We start from the raw sequence: 17,212 nt of genomic DNA, 5'->3' as shown, positions 1-17,212 counted from the left end.
CATCATTATTACTCCACAATGAGTCATGTCCTAGAATAACTCCAATATAAACATACACCTTTAAGAGCCATGTACGTTACACCCCACACATAAATACAACCTTACTCACTATCACTACCTTATCCTTGTTACTTCAGTATTATCATCCATAGGTGTAACTCCAAAATTGGCTTTGTGTGTGAATTTTCTTTAAAATTACATGCTAAAAAAATAGTTGTGAAGTTACAACAAAAAGTTCAGGATGGGTTTTCTTTTTAAATAGATGAATTACTGACCAGTATGGAGTAATAAAAGTTAACTTAGAAAGGTCACTTACCCCTGGGATACAGGCCTTATTTGAATTAAGCAATATAACTGCAAGACACATAATCTAATGAGTGTCTTCCAAAATCAACAGTCAGGCTTGCAGACACCAAGAAGCATCATTCAAGAGCTACAGTGAATGAGGAATTCTTGGTGCAATTGATGAGAAGAAAAACAATACATCCTATTTACTTCTTTCATTTCAGTCTCCAAGCAATGTTCCATGTATTATTTTACCTTTAATATTCTATGTATGCACTGATTATTAAAACTAATAATAATAATAAACTGAATTTAATAGAGCTTTAAATGCACATTACTGACATCTACTGGAGAACATCCTAACTGGCTGTGCCAACTCAATTTTCCCTGTCCTCAAGCAACTGGAGGTCCACAATTTTGGAAGAAATAGATGTGGATTTTATTCCCATCATTTAAAGTGCCTAAAATGGAGAATATTGAGACAGTTAGGAAGTTCTGGTGCAGGACAGTAATTACCTCACATCTACTGTAAATGATGCCGTTTTATCTGAAGACTTCTATCCAAAGCACAGAAAATATATTCAACATAGAAGTTGTGAGCAGAAAGAAAACAAAATGAGCTATGCAGCACTTTATATCAATTATGAATAATTAGTCAAGTTCAGTAACCCACAATAAACAGAACATCCCAAACCAGCTGGTCAAGGTAAGGCTTTCTACAAAGCAGAATGAACTAGAGGTTATGATCATTAAGAACAAATAAATGATTAATAATTGTTACTTCATGGTTAATAATTGGCCAATCGTCTCACAATTTGGGCTGGCCTTTCCCTTTCCATAAATAGCATCTGAATGACCAGGGAGAGCCCTCACATTCTCAGCAGCAGCACCACCCCAAACCACACTGTAACGTGCAATGGCATTCAATGGGACCTGGCAGGTCTATGCCCAAGAGAACTATGAACAGTTTCTGAAAGCTATTGGTAAGTACCTAGCTGCTTTGGAAATAATCTGCTCGGATTCCAGCACACACTTGGCATGACACTTTGTATTTCTATGGTTTCTCTTTTTTTGGTATGAAAAGCCTAATCAGATAGTATGATGCTTGAAGCAATCCATCTACTGCTAATGAGAACACTCTCAGATCATGCTAGAGACATCCCAGTAAGGCAGTCTGAGGCTACTTGCACTGTTCTAGCTCTGACTAGACAGATAACCTCCACCTCCCATCTCCCTGGGAAGAGGTGAGGGAAACAACACACACATGGTTTCCATCATGGAGAAATGTCATCACATGGCAAGCTGTTACTGAAAGAAGCAACACAGATTCTGACACAGGATTCATGAATATAATACCAAAATATATACAGACGAGATGGAATGAAACAACATGCACATAGAGAAGGCAGGAATCCAAAACTGGATTTGTCTTTTAACTTGTGCATCACTTTCTATTACTGGTTTTCTTTCATTTAATGGAGAAGAGAATTCACTATTTCAAATCAACACACTACTTCATAACAGAAAATGTCCTTTTTTGCCTTTTTTACAGCATTGCCAGATGACCTTATCAAAGTAGCCAAAGACATTAAGCCTATTGTTGAAATTCAACAAAAAGGTGATGACTTCGTTGTGACATCCAAAACACCTAAGCAATCTGTAACTAACTCGTTTACCATTGGAAAAGAGGCCGACATCACCACTATGGATGGCAAAAAGCTGAAGGTATGGGTGCATCTCTTGATTCATCCTTGTTCTTCAGTTTCTGTATGACTGAAACGTGCCTGTACTGTTTCCATTAGCATGCATTTCTACCCTTTCAACAAACAGAAACGTTTCTTCTGAAACTTATTAAAATGCTGCAGTCTCCAGTTTAAATTAGCAGATGTGATTCTGGAGCATCAGTATTCCTTGTTTCCAGTCTATGCAATTCCCTACTTATCCTTTTGTATTCAAAAATCTAAAGTTTTAATAATTTTTAAATCTGCCTCAACAGTGTACTGTGAACATGGTAAATGGAAAGCTGGTGTGCAAATCAGACAAATTCTCTCATGAGCAAGAAGTTAAAGGGAATGAAATGGTGGAGGTAAGTGTTAGAAAATACTGGCATATTATTAAAAATGCTGAAGGAAAAAGTGTTCTGTGCTGGTTAGCTCTTAGCTCAGGCTCAAGACCTTACACAAATCCTGGCCTTGAAATTACTACATTACTTGCTGAATTCCTTACAGGTGCTCCAATCTGCACATACAGAATATCAGTATCTCAGACTAACTACACTTAGTGGAAAATACTATTAGTATCCTTTATTATTCCTGTTTCTTATGAAAACAACTGCCTTAGATGCTCTCCTTTAAACACTGCTCATATTTTTAATGCATCCTGCTCAACAAATCTTTTTACTAATTCCCACCCTGGAGCCAATTCCAGACACTGAAGTGTGAAGGGCTTTAGCTGCCGAGCATGTTGCAGAAAGACTCCTCACGAATTCCTCTAGATTACTATAGCAGTTTCCAGCCATAGTTTTATCCACAGCACTACCTCTGAGAAGAAAGTGAAAGCTTAGTCAAACATTAACATTACAATACACTTGTTCCACCTAAAGTTTTTCAGAGTTCTTTAGTTAGTTCTAGATTGCCTGGTACTGACAAGGAGCTTTTCTCTACAGAGTTAAGCTCACTGGGCTTTTAAGCAGCACTCACTTGGGTAAAAATTACTACAATGAGCACTAACTACATTAGAGTTGAGTGTTTTGCCCATACAGCTTCTTTTTGAGTATCTCAAACTACTTTTCTAATATTAAATAAGCCAAATACCAGGTAAAAGAACGCATTACTGTTTGGGACAGAGGAGTGCTATCACAGGACCTCTATCTTTCTGGTAGTATCTGTGATAGCTCTTAAAACACAGGGATAAAATGTAGTTGATGATGCCATTAGATCTTCTGTCTTTAAAACTGATTATAGATTTATTTATAGGTAGGTACTGTAAATGTATTTTCTTGTGGAATAAGATATATTTATACATAAATTACAGAAACTTATAGCTACAATTATATTAATATGAATGAATTCTAGATATGTAGCTATGAATAGATTTCCCAAAGTCTAAATGCACTTCTGTCTTCTACAGACTATGACTGTTGGTGGAGTAACACTTGTCAGAAGAAGCAAGAGAATTTGAAGACACATCATCTTCTTTGTGACATTTTTGCATACCTAAAATAAAGTGCAGTTTCCACAAGGTGTGATCTCTGTTATATGAAAAAATAGCACAGAAAACACTTACCATTTCTACTCTCATACACATATCACTTCCTGTTATTTTAAGACTGTTTTCCCTGAGTATAGTTACAGATCCCTTCTATGTCCCAAGTGACAGAAGGCTGCCTCCCAGCCAAACAAACCTAGCCATCAACTGGAACATTACGATACATCGTCATAATCCTTGGGAGTGGACAAAAAATTACAGAAACACTTTTTGATTTCTTATATACTCAATGAACATAGTCAGTTTGAGAACCTCAGGTAAACTAGAGCCTTTCTGTTCAGATTATATGTCTCTACTGAAGCAGAAAATGCACAGGATCCATGCTTGTAACCATTTCTCTGTTCACTGCTGATTTATACGATTGTATTAGCAGTTCTATTTCATACTTAAAGTCACCACAGACTTGTTAGAATTGACTTTGGGTGTAAGGCCTCCGTGGGAAAAAAGGCTGCTGATTATGCTATTTAAAATTCTAATGGGGACATTTTATTCCAATTAAAAGTGCAGAGACTACATCTTCCCATACTAGGAGAAGAGCAGTTTGTGAGTGAGGGGGCTGTGTTTTAGTTAGTATCACTTGTAACACAATATATAAGCAATCTCGGAAGTGTATCTTATTCTGAGATACGGGTGTCCTCATGGACTGTTTTCTGGCATAACCATGCAAGTATCCTTGGGTTCATTTTGCTTCACAGGCAGTTCTAATGCTAAGTACCCTTTTGCAGACTAAATTCCATGCGAGTTAGACATAAATAAGATCAACAGAGCAGAAATCAAGACACTGGTAAAACTCAGGGAGAAGGCTGCTTTAAAGCACCTGCACCGCAAAAAGCCACTAAGCACTTCTGTTTGGAAGTTGCTGGGTAACCACGGCCAACTACACAATGAAACACTACAAAACAGAGCACAGTTTTCCAATAGTATGTTTGCACAACACTGAAAGTCTTCAATGACCAAATGCCGTAAGTTGTAGGATACATACTACAAGACACTTCAGGTTTATTTCTAAACTAACACAGAGATCATTCATTACTCTGAATGCTACACTTCTAAAGCCTGTTACAAAACAACAACTATTTGCTTAACTACATTATGGCAGAAAATTGGAATGATATTAAAGCAAAATGCACACGTATTTCCTTGTTTTCACTTGACATAATCTGCATTGCAAACTTGCTTCTTCCTATTCAATCCCTTATCAAAGTTCAACTTCAATACACGACAACTGGTATACAAAGGCACACACTAATCCTCTGTGGAACGTAAAGTGATGCTAAACCTTTTTAATTTGAAAGCAAAAAAAAATCTTAAAAGAATACCCCTTACTTGGCAATTGCAGCGAATCTGACAATCCTGCCAGTCTTTTCAAGCCAATGGCAATATTCTTCTGCCACAGGACACCTCAGATTTATGTGAAAGCAGTTCCTTCCATGAGGCAGTCAAAATGTGAAGGATTTTTATCAGATATGCCCCATTCTTACAGATCTGGATGACAGCAGCACATTCTCCAAATCAAGAGAATTTTTCTGCAAACGACTTCATGAGGATATTTACAAGCTTTTTGGATCTTGTTCAAAATGGTTAAATTCCAATTCAAAAAGTTCTGAAAGGGTAATCCTGGTAGCAAATATTTCTATCCTTTCACCACTCCTTGGCGATTCCACTGTTTTTAGGAATGTCTGCAGAAGGAATTTTTTCTGCTTTGTGTCACACATGCTCACCATCATTTGGTCTCTAATGTGCCTTCTTGGCTTGGTTTTCACAGTCCTTTGACGACTTGTGTGAGCAGATTTGTATATATATTGCACAAGATAAGCATCTCAACCTCCTGCTAGCATACTTTGTACAGAATAATGTGAAATGCTAATAGTCAATGCAGAAAATGTTGTCAAGAGACCCTCATCTCTTTTCTGCAGAGGGCTGAACACAGACCACTGGGCATACAATCACTACCACTATCATTTTTTCAGAAGAGCAGCGTATATAGCTGACATCTAACTCCACTGTGACTGAACCTCATCCAAAACCTCAGGGATGTGCCAGGATGTGACCAGCATCGTCCACCCATCAAGGTGTTAAGAAATAAAGTATCTACCAGCCTATTTTACCGTTCTAATCACACGAACGGCTTTTGCAATAAAAAAGGGCTGGTGATTCCCAAATAACGCTGTTCTGCGACTGTCGGATGAAACCTCCTGAGGCACAGCCACACTGCCGGTGAGGGGCCACAGAACAGCGGTCCCTCCAGCCATGGCGGAAGGCCCTGTGCAGCGAGTCCTAACACGCCAACCCGCCACCGCATCGGTTCGTTTTAGGTGGCCGGCTGGGCAGGAGCGAGCCGCGGAGCCGAGAGTTTGCTGCGTGAGGCACCTCGGCCCCCGCCCGCAGCGGCGCCGCCGCCATTTTGCCGGCCTGAGGGGAGCAGCGCGCGCCTGCCTGCTTTTCGGCGGGAAACGCCGCGGCCGCGGGGCCGTCGCAGGGCGCATGCGCGAGGGGCGCCGCGGGCGTTGGGGGCGGGCGGCCGCTCCCGCGCGGGCTCCGCGCACGCGCACGCTGGCGGCCGGCAGAGGGCGCGTGCGCAGTGAGGGCAGCCCCCCCCCCCCCCCCCGGTGCCCAGCGCCTCGCCGGAAGCCCCGCGGGAAGTCTCGCGAGAGGCGGCGGGCGGGCGGCGCTGGCGCTGCGTGCAGCTCCGGAGGGTCGCCTCAGCCGCTCGGCTCCCCGCAGCGCCCGGGCCCCTCCGCTCGCTCGCTCCCTCCCCCGCGCCCCGGCCCAACGCCGCCGCCATGTCCCGTTACCTGCGTCCTCCCAACACCTCGCTCTTCGTGCGGAACGTGGCCGACGACACCCGGTGAGTAGGGGCGGGCGCCAGCGGGGCGCGGGGGCTGCGCAGGCTTTGGCGGGCTCGCTAGGCCGCGCGTGCGGCCGCCGCCGGAGGGGCGCGGGGAGGGGAAAGGCCGACCCGCTCCCTTCTGCGTAACCTTTCCCCCTGCCTTGCCTTCCGCACGCTTCTCCGTTTCGCTCTCTTTGCTCGCGATGTTGCTCTTTTTCCCTCCTCTCCACGCGGATCGGTTTCAAAACAACGTTCAGAAAGAACAAAGCTGGGCTGGGAGAAAGTGGAACTCTCGCACCCGCCTTTGAGTTCGTGCAGCGGGAGATGGAGGCAGGGTTTGCATGCTCGCTCCAGGGAGAGCCGCCTGTGCCCCTTAGCGATGCTCGGCTGCAGCTGGAGTTCTGAAAGCTGCTTTGAAATACGGCAGTTGTTACTAGAAAGGGCAAAGCGAGGCGTTTGTTGTGGCCGTCCCCAAAATTCCTGGCGTGGTTGCTTCCGTTAGTATGGTAATTGCTGCCAGTTCAGGTGGAACGTTATTGCATTAATTGTTATGTACTGTGTCTGCTTATCACACCCACTGTAGGGGGCGGGGGGAAACAAAGCTTTTACTCCATAATAAGTGTATTGCAGCACGATTCCCATGCAGCAGCTTGGTGAACTAACTTTCCACAGGGAGTTAAATGAATTAAAAACTGTGCATTGCACACGTTTTTATTTATTGCTTAGATAGTGAAGCAGATTGGTTAGTTGTGAAGCATTTGTCGAGCACATTGGTGTAGAATGCATGTGTGAGTTAAAGCACTCTTCTGTTAGTAATTATGTCGGAATTTGTATGGAAGTGTCTGTAAGGTCTAGAATTGTATAAAATGCAAGCATGAGTTTTCAAACTTGCACCAAAGTTGTTTGGCAAATAACAGTAGTGTGGGCACAGTGGAATGGAATTAATTAAGACCATTATCATGATCAAAAGCATAAATAGCTTGAAGTTTCTTTTCTCTTTCCAGGAGTTTATTTTTCTGTGAGAGCAGTCAAGGAGGGCTATGGCTTACAAACTACTTAAAATAAGGGGATCCTATTGAGACATTTGCCATAGGCTTGTGATTAGGTGCTATGCTCTTCTCAGAGGTGGTTTCATTGTGAGATTTTGGTGTTTGTGGTTGTTGTTCTTTCAGCCGTCTTGGACTGTGTGCACTGTAGATTCCCTCCCAACGGATAAGAAAGAGAAATAAGTAGTGGTAACTGTCATACCACATAAATATGGTATTGCATCACTCTTTCTCATTCAGATTGCTATCCCCAAATGACACAAAAATACGTGTAAAGAAGCTGATGTGAGTAAGAAGCCTCTCTGGTGAGGAGCCACTAGTAGTTCCAAGCGTAGTTACCGATCCGTTGGATGGTTTTCTGCTCAGATCTCTAACGCAAACCCTTTGGAAAAGCTATCCTAAGGGCGTGAGTGGTTGCTCACTCAAGTTTGGTTCTGCTTGATGTGGTATTGATTATTCTAGGAAGTGGGTTTGTGTGACTGGTTTATTTTCGTGCAGTTTATTTGGATCTTACAGTTGATGTTTCAATGTTGCAAAATCATTGTCAAGAGTTACTTGAGGTGCTTGAGTAGCAGTAATCCTTCAGTCCTTTATGCTTTCTGCTCCCCTTTGCTAGCATGTCCTGCCTTGAATTCACTAATGTGCGACACTTCTATTGTAGTTATGCTGAACACTGGCTTCAAAACGCCTGAGTCTGCCTTAAGCATCCTGAGTCTTGAGTGTTTCAGAAAAGCCTTGTGTGTTGCTTAACAATTCGCTTCTAAATGCCCTTTTCCTCCAACGAGGTTTGCCACCCATCCTCTACCAAGTGCTTCAGAACAGAGGGGTCGTGCTGTAGGGTTTTTGCATTTAGGTTGTTTTTTTAATTTGGTGAATGCTTTGTAACGCTTTAAACAGTGAAAAACCATATGAGATCTTTGTGATGTTCTAGGTCTGAAGACTTGCGCCGTGAGTTTGGTCGTTATGGGCCTATAGTTGATGTATACGTTCCACTTGACTTCTACACTCGTCGTCCCAGAGGATTTGCTTATGTTCAATATCCTTTCTTCAGATGGCTGATTAGTGAGGGGTGTTGACGTTTGAAATTCAAGTTTATGTAAGAGGTAACACATCTAAATGAAAAAGCAGTTTACTTTTGTGTTGTATCTAATAAGTGTCTTATATTGTGGTGTTTTGTTATTTTTGAAGATTAACTTCTCTCAATTGTTCTTTGCCTTTTTGCCAACCTTAAATCAAGTCCAGTAATATAAAAGCTTGCTTATGCCACTGAAATTAATACTATATGATTTAAATGAAAGCACGTTTTTATTATCGCTGGTGTGTAAGTAAACTTGTGCTTAGCAAACTGTGGCTGGTATTCATTGTTAATTTAACACATGGAAACTGGAATCACTTGATCAAAATCAGATTGTGTAAAAAATGAGGTGAACTTCTTTCTTTAATATTGTCCCCTAATTTACTGTCCTCTGTTGTTGCCTCAGAATGTAAAGCTGTACAGTAATGGCGACCCCAAAGAGAAAGCATGAAAGAACCTTTAGAGTAGAGTTCAACAATTAAGGCAAGTAGACAAGCCAAAGACCTCTTAAGGATCAGGCTTGAAGAGAAGGGAGAGTTTGGGAAAAGAAAAAATAAAGAAAAGCTGGAAGAAGGACAAGCCATAATGGGAGACAAAGCTTCGCTTTATCTGCAAAAGGGGGAAAAGGTTGTTTTTCAAAGTAAAAGATAAAGCCATCTGTCATTTTTGGCCAAGCATCTCATGACAAGTCCTTCTGACAAGCACTTAAAGAGTTAAAGGTCAAGATGAAGTTGAATGGTGGCCAAGATTAAAGGAGTCATACCTGATGTATCCTACAGAATAACAGTTTTTCTTCTGTTTGTCATGTAAGCACTAATTTGATGAATGATTCTGGTTTAGTCCATTGACAAAACCCGTTAATATTTCTCTTGTGAGTGCTGCTGTAACTGTGGTCTTGAATGAAAGTGCATTCGGTCTTGGTTTATCAAGGTATATACCTACAACTCAGTAGTTTGTTTTCTGCATACATTATGCTGATGGTGAACTGAGTTGCTACAAGGACAAAAGGCAATTTGTTCTTTCAGGTCACGTAGCTGGGAGAAGGTGTGTGAATACAGTGGTGGTCATCTCGCAGATTAAAATGAGCAATGCCTGTGTTGCTGAACACCTGACCCATAGTGTAGGAGTTGTGTGTGCCTTTATGTCAGACTCTTCAAGGTCTGTATACATTTCCATGGCATTACCTAATGTAAACTTAAAATCAGTTAGTGGAACAAAAGAAAGCTTTATCCCAGTCCTAAAATCATTAGGCACGTGTTAACTTTTGCTGTTGGTATGCCTAACATAAGAACCAGGGCTCAGTTGTAGTGAAGTAAATGTGGTGGAGAAAACTGAATGACCATAAACAAATGTATTCTGAGAATGATACCGGTTTGTTCCTTGCATAAGTACAAGTGGGAGAAGAAAAAAGTTAGAGTACCACATAGCAACTGCTGGCTGATGGATGAGTTTGTGGTCATACTGTGAGATTTTAATCTTATTATAGTTCTCAGATAACTGGTTAAGAAAACAAAGTACTAATGTGAACTGTAGCATGACCAGAAGAACTTTGCTTTGAAAGAAAGTAACGTTAGAAAATAATTGATCAGTTTTTTAATGCCAAATCTGTAATCAAATTGCCAAGAACCTTAACACTCCCCACATTTGAAGATGTCCGTGATGCAGAAGATGCTCTCCACAATTTGGATCGAAAGTGGATTTGTGGTCGGCAAATAGAAATCCAGTTTGCACAGGGGGATCGGAAGAGTAAGTGCCCCGCGTGTGTCTCACCGGACGCTGGTGCTGGGCTAAATTACATGTGTTACTAATTGTGACGTGTTCTTTCTTCTATATAAATAGCATGTGGATGTTGTACTTTTTGTCCAGTGACTCTTAATGACTCGTTTTAATTAAAAACAGATAACAACAGTCACCACAATCTGATCTTGTTGCTAGCTGGAAGTTCTTAAGAGCTTCCTGCACAGCTGCATATGTTTCTGCAAAGAAAGACTGACTCTTGAAAATTCTCCCTGTCCAAAGGGAGATTAATTGTAGTGTATAGCAGCATGTCTGTTGGGTTAAAGAGTATTAATAATTCTGTATTGACATTACCCAATGCAGTCCAAGTTCCAGGACTGAGGTGCTGTCTTCTCTTTCATTCTGCTTCAGGATAGAAGTAAATTTCAAGGTATCTCAATTCATCATGGAACAGAAATCTTATTTTCTGAACAGATCACTTTAAAGAGAACTTGAGTCTTTTTACTCTGTTATTCTTACACATGATTTTGATATCTAGAGATTATGTGTAAAAACAAAATGTGCCATTGGTAAACCAAACGTACTTGTTGACCTAAATCAGGACTGTGACACTCATGTGCACTTTGGGAGTAAAAGCACCTCACAGGTCTTTCAGGTCTCAGAGAAACACGAAACTGTTCAGGTTTCCCTCAAATGCACATAATTAACTTTTATTGGAGTCAATGTAAATGACACGCTCTGAAGGACAAGTTTGTCCTGTACATAAACACTGGGATTTTTGTTCAGAAACTTGTTAGAAATTAACTAAATCTACCTTTATGTCATTAACAGCAGCACTTAAAGCTTAAAAATGAACCATTTAGTACAGACAGCGTTCATTAGTGTGGTATGTTTCAAATGCTTTGAGTGTATTGGATTTAATACAAGGTGTTAAGGTAGCTGTGCTGCTTAGAGAAAACAACAGAAAACTAATACAGTCATCCTTAATTATTTTTATAACTAAGCTACAGAGTGAGGGCGTGTTGTTCTGCAGGGGGGCTGCTTCTGGGGGGCATCCGTTGGTGCTTGTGTGCGAGCTGTTGTTTGATCACTAAAGATGACTGTGGATCACGGGTGATGTGCTGTCCTGTGTACTGCAGAAAATGCATGTTGAATTCCCTGGTAGCTTTCACTTTTGGGGTAAATTCAGGAACGTTAGAATGTTTTAGTCATGAGTTTGACCAGTCACACCAGTTTCCAGGTGGCTGAAATCCCCTTAGCCAGTTCTGTGCCCTGACAGACCTTTCATGTGCATTACTTAGGCTTTCTGCTAAACACCAAATGTATGAATCAGTAGTGTCACTAAAGGGAAAGAAAGTAGGGCATCTGTTTTAACCTAAAATACAAAATACTACTATTTTTTTACAGCCCCAAATCAAATGAAAGCCAAGGAAGGGAGAAACCTGTACAGTTCTTCTCGTTACGATGACTATGACAGATACAGGCGGTCTCGGAGTCGGAGTTATGAAAGGAGACGCTCGAGAAGTCGCTCTTTTGATTACAACTACAGAAGATCATATAGTCCCAGAAAGTAAGTGTTGTGTGTGTTTGGCTTCAACTGCACAGCAGTCCTTTAGAGGAGAAATACCACACTGACTATTAATCGTTAACATTTCGATTAGTCTTTTTCTGTTGTGGCAGTAAGTGGTGGGAGTTGGGTGTCTTGCATGGTACTTCCAGTCTGAAATATTGAAGGATTCTGTGCTTCATTGAACAATCACTAAAAGCAAATGCACAGCTTGAAAAATAATGTCTGAAGCATTTGTATAGCTACACAGGAATTTGTCAGCGTTTACTTTTTCTGATGTACCTTTTTAGCAGTAGACCTACCGGAAGACCCCGTCGTAGCAGAAGCCATTCGGACAATGATAGGTAAAAGCTTTTTTACACCCTTTACATTGAAAGCTAGATCACTGTATTCCTTTAACTGTAGGTTTTAAAACGTTTCTCCTGCAAAAACGGTAAACAATTTTTAATGTGCTAGATGTCTAAGAATAGTGTTTTTACATTCAAATCTCCTCTCTCCCCTTTATTCTGATAGGTTCAAACACCGCAATCGATCTTTTTCAAGATCTAAGTCCAATTCAAGATCACGATCCAAGTCACAGCCCAAGAAAGAAATGAAGGCTAAATCACGGTCTAGGTCTGCATCTCACACCAAATCTAGAGGCACCTCTAAAACAGATACTAAAACACACTATAAGTCCAGCTCAAGATATGAAAAGGAGTCGAGAAAAAAAGAACCAGCTAGATCCAAATCACAGTCAAGATCACATTCTAGATCTAGGTCAAAATCCAGATCAAGGTCATGGACTAGTCCCAAGTCCAGTGGCCACTAACAGTGTATCCATGTTGTTTTTAGGCATGTAAGACTCATTTACACACAGTTCAGTTTACTTAAATTACCAGGAATATGATGTTGCAACAGTGCTAAAAAATATTTTCTTTGTCAGTTTTCCCTGTAGCCAACAATGGTTAAAACTAAAACAGTGTTGAGAAGCCACTGAGAGAGAGCAATTGAGAGAGAGAGAGAGAGAGAGAGAGAGAGAGAGAGAGAGAGAATGTCCACTTGGTTAAATGTCATGGGCAGCTACTGATTTGGTTGTGGTGTCTCTATGTATATTTTTGTAAAGATTTGCATTTTTAATGCTTAGATGTTGGTGATGACTTGATTGATCATAACTTGCAACATTGTCCTATTAAAGATGTCATACCTTAGAGGAATTGGTACCAGTTTGTGCTGAACAGTTAAACCAGGTGTTTAACTTGTTCTTTAACACTAAACTTTGTGATAAAGTGGAAAACTTGACAGCTGTGGTGCAACACGGGCTGCTGTGAAATGCAGGCTGGCAGGTTTGCGTTGTTCTCCACGCCCACTGACACGAGTAGGTTGGTAAATGGAGCTCCGTGGAGAGGCACTTTTGAGATTTCTCTTGAACCCAGCCATCTGGAGAGATGGTACTAATATAGCATGGCCTACACGGGGAGAGAGTTGGTCTTGGAAGCTCATTCAGAGAGTGTTCACTGTCGTGACTTGTCAGGATAGAGGCTTCGCTGCTTTTGACCTGGCTGCTAGTACGAAATGTGTGAGGGGGAAAAGCCCATCACCTCGAAAAGGAAGATTCAATTCAGATTTCAGCAAATGGCAGAACAACTAAATATTAAGTTGTGTGTACATTTTATGCAGGTTTTGTATCTATTCTAAGTTTTAGTGAGCAGTTACCATAAGTTGCTTAGTTTTCCTGCTGTTAGATACCAGTAGATTGTTTCGAGTTGTGTGTGTACAGTATATAAGAACTAAACTTTTATGCCAATGACTCCTGTGGTTAGTTGGTGTATTCATAGGTATAAAGCTGTAGCCATTTCTCCTCCTGAGTAACAAAGGCTTGCTTTTACACCTCCAAGTGTTTGGTCAGGCAAGTCTGAATCACTTCTTCCTCAGAACGGATAGTGGTTTGGTTACTAGATTTCATTTTGCTTAAGAACAAATGTTTGAAGTTGGATATGAACAAGAGCTGCATCTCTAGCTATTTAGTTTATCACTAATACAGTATATTTAGTAAATTGAATGTGAAAAATAACAAATCCAGTGTGTAATCTTACCAGTATTTCTCTAGAAGGCAAGATGCTTTGTTATGAAAGTGGCTTTTGGCGTTGTTTTTTCTCCTATTTACCTTCCAAAGCCAGCATCCGACACTCGGTGTTCCTCGCTGTCTTCTGTGGGTGCATATAAAGATGTTGGTTTCAACGAGTTCTTTTTTGGAGAAGATGTTTTAGGTTTTTGGGTTTAGTGTTTTCAAGCAGGACCTTTACAGGAACACAGATGGCTTTTAAATACTGGCAGTGGAACGTGCTTAGGGGGTTGATCGTAGAACCTTTGTACATTTGATAGTATTTCTAACGTTTTCTTCATTGTTTGCAGTTAATGTTCATGTTCTGCTATGCAATCATTTATATGCACGTCCCTTTAATTTTGTAGACTTTCCTGGATGTATAGTTTAAAAACAGCAAAAGGTCTATTTAAAACTGTAGCAGTAGCGTGCAGCTCTAGCAGAGGAAAGTTGTGGGATTAAACTTTGTATTTCCTTTCTTATAGAGGCTTCTAAAAAAGTATTTTTATATGTTCTTTTTAACAAATATTGTGTACTACCTTTAAAACATCAATGTTTTGATCAAAATAACTAAAGACCCAGCTTATTTTCTGCTTGCTGTAAATTTAGCAAACATGCTGTAATAAAAAAATGAAGGAAATACCGATCCACTGGAATTATTGTAGCGCTAGAATTTGGCTCCAGAGCATGGTTAGTAGAGCTCTGCATCCCTTATGGAGTGAAATCCTCGCTATGGTATTTCAGTAAAGTCAGGAGTTTATCATTGAATGTCTGAATCAATATCATTTCACACTTTAAAGGGGTACTAGAAGAAACATGAATGAGAAGCAGAAGTTTTAGCGTAACGTATTGACGTTTCTTTTCCGTTAACTTTCATTGTTGCTGGATGCACTGCCCTGTGGTTGCTGGTCAGATATCAGCCAGGTTAGAGGCTACCTAAAGTCAACAATTGAAGGTTCATCTAGGTCCAAATTTCTCGTGTCACTGGTTTGCATTTGCAGCACCAAAGGCTGCACCGGCAGCGGCTCTCTAGGGGGTGGCAGAACTTTGCTGCTGCTGTTGATAAACTGAGCTGCCTCCTGGCACTCACCGTGTGTGCCACTGGTGGTTCTTGTGCCACCGGAAGAAAATTACTCTGAAAAGCACTTAAATACTTTGATAAACTCACTCTTAATGCTTTGGGAGTTGTGATTGTCTTGTAGCTTTCTGCTTGTAACAGCAGAACCCCTGTCCTTTGCCAGCTCTCTTAAATGAATAGCCTTCATGACTAAAATAATGCTTGAAAGCGATCCACCTGACTGTGTTGTGAGGAAGAGGGCTTATGTTTTTGTCAGCAGCCTGCAAGGAATTGCAGGCATTAATCCAACTGAATTATAGCTGGGTTGGTGGGGAGGAGGAGGGAGAATATCTCTGTGTCCAGGCTGAGCCTCTGGTTTGTGACTGCAGAGTAACAGTAACTATAACGACTGTCAGCATGTCCTTATATTGTGTACCTCAGCATTTATGTGTAGCACAGTTTAAAGTCTTTTTGTTTAAAAAATCCAGTTCATTGCAAGTATAATGTAGTGTCTGCCAGTTCTGATGGTTCTTTCTTTCTCTCCCAGAGGTAGGACTAAACTTTGACTTGACTTGTGTATATGAACAAGCCAGAAAAGCCGAACACAAACCCACGATGTTTCAAGAGTGCATGAATAAAGATGTTGTCCTAGTTCTTGCTCCCATGGAAAAATTGTGAAGAAGCTGTTCTGTGGGCCTTTCAGTTGGGGACGAGTTAGCAGGATGTGGCCAAAAGGGCAGGGAATGTTCACGCATTCATGCGAGTCGAGCCACAGCCCATCTAGATCACATCTCCCTTCCTTGGTGCAGGGATCCTAGTCCTGCTCTAAAACAAAACAAGCAGGAGCCTGTCTTGTGCAAGCTTCCTGCAGGTTATGCACAGCTGGAATGCAAGAACATACGCAGGCTACAAAAGATCATGTATAGGCATCTTTCTTTTGGAGTCTCAAGAACGGTGGGAATTCTGTTTCTCTGTGGTAAACCAGACTTTGTCATTCCTGCAAAATCTGTAGAATTGAAGTAGTGTGTAAAGATTCTGCTGAAAGCCATGGCTGTGCTCCAGAGTACCTGCAGCGTTACTGACTTCTCTCAGCAGTAATAGAAGGGTCTATTGGAACTTCTTTTTCACCAAAAGTCCATGCACCCACCTGATCATTAAACTCTTAAACTTAGTGGTTAAGTAGCTGGGTGTTTAAATTAGGGACTGTAATAGACTGGTCTCTGAAAGCTAAATGTTATCCTTTCTATGTCTTTTAAAGATGTTTAAATGTACAGTATAATGGCTTTATTCAAAGTGGAAATTTTCAATTTACATGTTATTTTGGGCTCTCCTCTTGGAAAGAGCTGCTTTTTTTTCCTTACTGTTCAGCCTGAAGTAAGAGCTTGAGCTGTGTTGAGAGAAGGGCAATTGGACTGACGCACGGCGCAGCACTGCTACTTGATTTTTTGGCAGGGATGTTGCAGATTAACATTCTGAAGTACAAAGGGATAAATTTACACATTTTTAGGACATCACCCATTAATAATTGCTGGTTTTCTCCATTTATCTTGTATCTTGCTTAAAAAGTCTGTAGTCCATTGCTATATTTGTCTAAAGATGCTGATGAGACGATTATAGGAAGGGAAGATTATGTACCCTGTAGTGTGTTTGATCAAAAGATGCTGATGTTTTCTTCATACACATCCTTTCTTCTTGAGTTTTGTGTTCCATCTGTGCAAATAACCCTGTGAATTGGGAATAAAATGTACAAGTTTTGACTATAACCTGAGAGCACCTTCTGACTTGATTAATACAGCTGCAGTCTGGTGGAGGTCCAGCGCCACCCGCCCCTGCGGCCCAGCGCCCCGAGCCCCCGCGGCAGGTAGCACAGAGCCCCCGACTCGGCTCAGCCAAGCTTCAGTGGCCTCGTGCTCAGACTGGTGAGCCCAGTGTTCGTGGGCAGCACCCAGCAGCCCCTGGGCAGCTGTGGTGTGGGGAGGAAGGTCAATGTTGAGTGTCCCACGCTGTGTTTGCAGTCAGGGGATGAGGGGGCTGCAGTTAAACCTTGTCACTTCCAGCTTGTTCTGATGCTCAGCCTGAGAGGCACAAAACCTCTGCCCCAGGCTTTTACCAGTCAGTTGTAGATTACCATAGAAGCTTGCAGTTAAGGGTATGAAAGGGGCATTTGATTACATTAATCAGTGTCCTGTCAGAGCTCTGTAGAGCAGCTTCAGCTGCCGAAGTGACATCCTTCCACTATTCCATCAGTCTTGAAATAAATATGAT

The 17,212-nt window shown here is 41.4% G+C and overlaps 2 protein-coding genes across 7 annotated transcripts; both read left to right on the top strand.

Moving 5' to 3' along the window:
* Positions 1 to 1,183: 1,183 nt before the first annotated feature.
* On the top strand, positions 1,184 to 3,465 carry LOC104557285 (fatty acid-binding protein, liver). Its single transcript, XM_010201449.2, has 4 exons — positions 1,184 to 1,268; positions 1,838 to 2,010; positions 2,282 to 2,371; positions 3,415 to 3,465. Exons 1-4 carry the CDS (start codon positions 1,202 to 1,204, stop codon positions 3,463 to 3,465), a joined length of 381 nt encoding a protein of 126 aa, XP_010199751.1. The 5' UTR covers positions 1,184 to 1,201.
* A 2,718-nt stretch (positions 3,466 to 6,183) lies between these two features.
* On the top strand, positions 6,184 to 16,710 carry SRSF10 (serine and arginine rich splicing factor 10). Of its 6 annotated transcripts, none has more exons than XM_062014272.1 (7): positions 6,184 to 6,400; positions 8,360 to 8,466; positions 10,148 to 10,249; positions 11,648 to 11,810; positions 12,098 to 12,151; positions 12,321 to 12,422; positions 15,495 to 16,710. In XM_062014272.1, the coding sequence occupies exons 1-7, from the start codon at positions 6,336 to 6,338 to the stop codon at positions 15,511 to 15,513; spliced, it is 612 nt and encodes a 203-aa protein (XP_061870256.1). In that variant the 5' UTR covers positions 6,184 to 6,335; the 3' UTR covers positions 15,514 to 16,710. The 6 variants fall into 6 exon arrangements, with proteins under 6 accessions (XP_061870256.1, XP_061870258.1, XP_061870254.1 ...); XM_062014271.1 differs by lacking the exons at positions 6,184 to 6,400; positions 15,495 to 16,710 and adding exons at positions 8,910 to 9,309; positions 9,529 to 9,661 and having other exon boundaries at positions 8,382 to 8,531; positions 10,128 to 10,249; positions 12,321 to 14,374; XM_062014274.1 differs by lacking the exon at positions 12,321 to 12,422 and having other exon boundaries at positions 12,101 to 12,151.
* Positions 16,711 to 17,212: the final 502 nt, after the last annotated feature.

The sequence above is a fragment of the Colius striatus genome, chromosome 24, assembly GCF_028858725.1.
Source record: "Colius striatus isolate bColStr4 chromosome 24, bColStr4.1.hap1, whole genome shotgun sequence".
Lineage (NCBI taxonomy): Eukaryota > Metazoa > Chordata > Aves > Coliiformes > Coliidae > Colius > Colius striatus.
Note: the sequence above shows the minus strand (reverse complement) of the source record. Positions and strands in the feature narration are given on the sequence as shown.